Raw genomic sequence first — 6,334 nt, 5'->3', positions numbered from 1 at the left:
GTTGAAAAAAAAAGTTTAAAGAAAAAAAAACTGAGCAAGGCAGTTAAAAAAGAAAAGAAGTTAAAATGAACAAACATAATGAAAAGAATAATGACATTGGCTCTGAACCCAAAACCACTTGTTTTCCCTTTTGTTTATATTTACCACACCATAACTCAAGCCCCGTTACAACCCAAAAGACCTCAAAAAGTGTGTGTTGTGTGTAATTGATACGAAAGGAGAAATTATTCAAACTTATGAGTTAATATTCCATACTCTGAACTATGAGTGTAAACACGTTAAGCCAAAGATACTTGGTGAGAGTGTGATATAAGTTGACAGGTGAAGCGATACATCAATGTGGAAGTGCGGCGAAAAACTCATTAGGAAAAACAAGCACTATGAAAGGGAGAGTGAAGGCGTTGGTGAAAGATCCCAGCAGTATTATGGTAAGAATGCAATTTTGGAAAGTAACACACTTTGTCATATAGGGCATTACTTGAGGACAAACAATGAGCTAAGTTTGGGGTTGTGATCGGTCACCATTTTCACTATGTTTTCGTTGCTTATCTGACAAGAAACCAAGGATTTTGGGACTCTGTCTATGCATTATGGTACCTTTAAAGTTAATTTTCATTTCCGTAAGTATTTAAGCATTTTTTGATGAATTGTTATTTTTATGTTACATTTTCGTGGTTTTATGCGTTGGTTGTCTATGCTTATGTCCTCTAGGTCCAGGTAGAAGATTTAAGGGACTCAATGCGAGACAGTGAGAAGTTCCAGCAGTCGAGAAAAGAAGAATCCCAAACACAGGAGGCCTGACACGGCCACCAGTGTCACCAGACACGGGCCGTGTCAGGAAGAAGGCGACTCAACCCTAGGAAGGACCAAGACAGGGGCCTGACACAGCCGCCCGTATCAGGTCACCTAGGGCATGTAAGGTTGGAAGTGGAAAGGAAAAGAGCTGACACGGACACCCGTGTCAGCTGACACGCGCCGTGTCAGCCCAACCACACATTTTTCCTCTTTTCGGGCTTTTTCACCAGGCTTGAGTTGTAGGGATGTTTTGGAGATTTCCAACTTCTGCCAAGGGATTTTCACTATATTATGAGAGTTTCTACTAGAGAAAAGATCATATTGGAAGGAGGCGAACACAAAATTGTCAGACGATCGAGAATTACAGAGATCAAGGAATTCGGAGAGCGGAAGATTTTCATGAGCGGAAGCGATTAAAAATCCAAGTCATCCAATTACTTCTAATGTGTATTTTTTATCTTGAATCTATTTTGAACAATATGAGTAGATAAACCCCCCAATGTTAGGGTGGTGCCCTTGATTTAGAGCTGTAATGACTTTAAGTTTACGATTGCATTTATAATATTATTTTTACGGTAATCTTTTGATGTGTTTAATGTTTTCTATTTTGGACCAATCGAGATTGTTCTATGGTTATCAATTAGGCTGGACTGCCATTGATAAGGTTTTCATAAGATTACTCTGCAGTAGATATCACCTAGGACTAGGGATACCCTGTATGAATCAGAGCATTCTTGATATAATAAGGCTTAACTTCACCATAATTGCCTATGGACATAGAAATTAGGGTAAAATGATTAAAGGTTTTCTCACCAAGGACTTGGGAGAAAATACCCTTGAGAACTGATAGTAATTGATATTTGTTGATGCAATAGTGTCTCAGAGTTATTATAGGGACAAATTATACACCTTTCTTGGCATTGTTCATCTTCCCTTGCAAACCCTTATTTTTCATTATTATTTTCCTTTGCCCTTATTTTTATAATTTTGAATAAAAAAACCCCAACACTAGTTTTTGTTTAATTGAACGATGATTTGAACTTAATATTAGCTTGCATTCCTTGAGATCGATATTCGGGGAATTTCCCTTTTATTATTATAACAGGAAAAATAGTACACTTGCTATTTTTCCGATCATATACCTGAAACCATTACAATTGATCAAGGATCGATGTTCACTAGTCGAACTATGCGAGAGTTTGATAAAGAAGTGGGGATTAAACTACTAACATCTACGCCTAATTATGCCCAGGCAAATGGTCAAGTCGAAGTAGCGAACAAGTTGGTTATTGGATTCAAAAAAATCACGTGGGGGAAGAAACCAGAGAATTGGCATAATACATTAGACCAAATATTATGGGCTTGTCGAACTTCCCCTAATGAGGCTACAAACACTACACCTTTTCGGTTGAGTTATGGGCATGATGTAGTTTTAGCTGTCGAAATTTACCTCCAATCAACTATAGTCCAAAGACAAAGTGAAATCCCGTATGAGTCTTATTGGAATACGATGTTGGATGAGCTGGTTGATTTAGATGGTGAGAGATTTAATGCCTTAGAAATCTTGAGAAGGAAGAAAGAGCGAGTGGCGAAAGCGTATAATAGAAGAGTAAGGGTTAAGACGTTTTTGACTAGAGATTTGGTGTGGAAAGTAATTTTACCTATGGATCGAAAAGATAAGACATTAGGTAAATGGTCTCCTAATTGGGAGGGTTCATTCCAGATTATCCAAGCGTTTTCAAATAATGCTTACGAGATCGAAGAGTTAGCAGAGGATCAAAGACTCCTAAGAATGAATGGGAAATATTTGAAGAGATATAAACCTATGCTCCATGAATCTAAAATCTTAACAGAATAACACATGTGCAAATAAGAGGCCAAAATGGTAACTGATATTAAGTTCCAAAATGGCTAAGTTTGTTACAAATAGTCAAAAGTTGAAATTACATAGCAAAATAAACAAGTACAGAAATCTGAAAGGTAAATTGGCCTTGATTCGATCATATTTTGCTTTGCACAATGTCATGTTGAGATCAATCAAGGATTTTTTGGCAATTAAGCTGGCGATCTCGCCTTCCAAGAGTTTGGCCTGTTCGACACGATAAACGCCCACTGCATTCTCTTCATCAAGTGTTTTACGATTAAGTTGTTCGATTTCTTGCTGACGATCCTTAGCTTTTTAGATGTTGGTTTGCAACTCCTTTATTTGTTGCTCCCATGTAGAGATGTTGGCAGCGCAAGTGTTGAATTCTTCTTGACCTTTTTGAAAGGATATCTCCATGCCTTCGATCTTCTTGGTAGACTCGGCAGTTGCATCCTATTCCGTTGCCTGGGTTTCTTTTTTATTTTGAATTTTGTTCGCCATCTCCCGTTTGCGATTGAGGTCAATAGTGACTTGATCAATTAAAATTCCCAGTTTTTCAGTAACTTTAGCAACTTCTAGGGAGAGCTTAGAATGTCGATTTGTTTTAGCAGATTCTTGATCCCATAGCAGGCAGGGGTATCATTTTCTAAAGCCTCGATCATATCAACATCAAAAAAATTCTCCTTGATCTTTTGAAGGAGTTTGTCAGTAGTTTCGACATGGGAGTGTCCACCATAAGTAGTCGACGAGCTTGAGCATTTATTTGTTGAGCTTCCTCTTGCACTCATCATTAAATTCAAATATTCATAAGGCTTGTTCCTCTTCAAATTACTTAACTCTTCTTAGGAAAGAGGGGTAGTGGTAACATTTGACAGAGTTTTGAAGCTTTTAATTATCCCAAAGGGCATGTTGGTATTCGTCATGTCATTTTTTGGTTCTTCTTCTTCGACTTGGTGCTCCTTAAGGATGTTAAGCGTATGTTCATCTTCATCGTCTTATACATCTTCACCATGGTTGGGGATTTTTTGTGAAGAATCTTCTGGTTTCTCTTGAGTAAGATCTTTCATGTCAACATGTTTTGTTTCTTCACCATCATTAGAGTTAGATTGTTGAGATTATTGGGGTGTAGCAGTGGGTTGAGGAATTTCTTGATGAACTTTGGCAGGTTGATTAACTTCGCCAGTTGATCCCTTATTCAATCCTTTGTTTGACGTAGGATGAACAAATGGAGAGCTAGTACTTCCAGGGATGGGGTATTTGATGCTAGAGAATTCAGTGTCAGTTGGATCACCCTGCAAAGGAAAAGGAAAGTTATTGGCAAATGAAAATAAAGTATAATAAAAGGAGATAATGAGGCGAAGTCAGGTCACCTTAAATCCATCATCGCTAAGACTGAAGTTGTCGCTTTCATCAGTATCATAGGCAACATTGGTTTCTGCTCCCAAGTTGACATTAATTACCTTTTGAGCATTAGGCTTTGGCTTCTTGATTGTAATAGTGGTTGGTTTTGGTTAAGGAGTGGATTTTGAGGGTTTCGGTCTCTTTTTTTTCTTCACGGGTTTGAAGGTGTCTAGTGATAGGTCTTCGACATCTTCTTCTACCGCTTGAGGTGGCTGGATGGTTTGCTTGCATTTCTTGGGAGTTTGAGGAGGTTTTTTTCTAACCTGAAAACGACGAAGGTATTAGAAAAATATATTATATATGGTGTTGGAAAATATATTATTTCCGATTTTATTATTGTCTTTAATACTACCTTTATTTTTCTTTATTCTCCATTAAGGAGAAAATCAATTGTAATAATTTTATTCTCACTATATAAACCAGCCTAAGGCTGACGAATAAAATATAACAGCTTTTACCTATTTTTTTCCAATATGGTATCAAGAGCACTATATTAGGGGTTACCGTAAAGCTTTCCTCAACCTATTGTTATTGATTTAAGAGCACTGGGTTATGGGTTACCGTAAAACTTTCTTCAACCTATTTTTATTGGGTTAGGGATTACCATAAAGCTTTCCTCAACATATTTTTGTTTGACCCGCTTTCTTACTCGACCCGATTCACATACCCGTTTAGCCTTCGATGGTGAATAACAACAACAGGTGGCCTTCCCCATCACAAGCCTACACTGGATCCAACCATGGCGAACAACTGAAACCTGAGTCGGGCGTCGGCTGCGGAAACGGTGGTGGTCGTGGAAACGACGTACGAACTAGGAACCTTGACGGGGGAAGAAGATCAGACAAAGTTCCTTGGTGTGATCACTATAAACGCGAATGGCATACACGTGAAAATTGTGTGAAGCTCAAAGTCAAACCTCCTAACTGGAAAAAGAAAAATGGTCATGCATTTCAGGCTAGTAATTATGATCAAGGGCATCAACCTCCTCTGTCTCAGTTTCCACTCACTACGGAGCAATTAGACAGACTGTACAAACTCCTTGAGTCTCTAACCCCTTCTTGCTCTATAGCAACAAAAGATAATTCTGCATTTCTTAGTGTCAGTCCCAGTCATACTTGGATAGTAGATTCAGGTGTCTCCGATCACATGACAAGTGAATCTACTTTGTTCTCTTCATATAGTCCATGTGCAGGTAATCAAAAAATAAAAATTACAGATGACTCTTTTTCAGTCATTGCAAGTAAAGGGTTAGTTGTGTTGTCTCCAATGTTAACTCTTAAAAATGTCTTTCATATTCCAAATTTATCTTATAATCTAATGTCCATCAGTAAATTAGCCCAAGATATAAATTATCAAACTATTTTTTTTCCGATCTCACTGTGTCTTTCAGGATTTGAACTCGGGGAAGATGATTGGCAATGCTAAGGAGAGTGGAGGACTTTACTACCTTACCATTGGATCTGCATCACAACTACCTTCAAAAACAATAAGTTTCTGCTTTGAGTCTTTTTCTGTTTTGAATAATAAAGATGACAACATTATGGTATGGCATTTAAGATTAGGTCATCCTAGTTTTATTTACTTAAAACACTTTTTTCCTAAATTATTTCACAATAAAAACTTTTCCTCGTTTAAATGTGAAGCATGTGAGTTTGCAAAGCATCATCTTTCCCAGTTTTCAATACAGCCTTATAAACCATCAAAACCTTTTTTCATTATTCACAGTGATGTTTGGGGCCCTAACTGTACAAGTACACTCTCTCTCAAAAAATGGTTTATCACATTTATAGATGACCATACAAGAGTATGTTGGGTGTACTTGTTAAAGGGGAAATCATATGCTTGTTAGGCTGTAAAGAATTTTTTTTCAATGGTGCAGAACCAATTTCAAACAAATATCCAAGTCTTTAGAAGTGATAATGGCAAAGAGTATTTTAACACTATCCTTGGTGATTATTTTTCTAAAAAATGGGATTGTACATCAAAGTTTATGTCCTAATACTCCTCAAAAAAATGGAGTGGCCAAAAGGAAAAATAGGCATTTACTAGAGGTTGCTAGAGCTCTCCTTTTTTCAAATAAAGTACCAAATTATTTGTGGGACGAAGCTATTTTAATAGTTGCGTATTTAATTAACAGAATGTTCTCCAAAATTCTCAATTTTCAAACTCCTATTAATGTCTTCAAAGAATGTTTTCCTAGTACTCGTGTTTTAACTGATTTGACTTTAAAAATCTTTGGTTGCACAACCTTTGTTCATGAACATAAAAATGTTG

At 37.1% G+C, this 6,334-nt stretch overlaps 1 protein-coding gene across 1 annotated transcript; it reads left to right on the top strand.

The window, feature by feature from the left end:
• Positions 1-1,984: 1,984 nt before the first annotated feature.
• Positions 1,985-2,653, top strand: LOC127094873 (uncharacterized). The gene has a single exon (XM_051033642.1). It carries the CDS (start codon positions 1,985-1,987, stop codon positions 2,651-2,653), a length of 669 nt encoding a protein of 222 aa, XP_050889599.1.
• The last annotated feature ends 3,681 nt before the right edge of the window (positions 2,654-6,334 follow it).

The sequence above is a fragment of the Lathyrus oleraceus genome, chromosome 6, assembly GCF_024323335.1.
Source record: "Lathyrus oleraceus cultivar Zhongwan6 chromosome 6, CAAS_Psat_ZW6_1.0, whole genome shotgun sequence".
Classification (NCBI taxonomy): Eukaryota; Viridiplantae; Streptophyta; class Magnoliopsida; order Fabales; family Fabaceae; genus Lathyrus; species Lathyrus oleraceus.
This window is presented reverse-complemented; position numbering and strand designations above follow the sequence as displayed.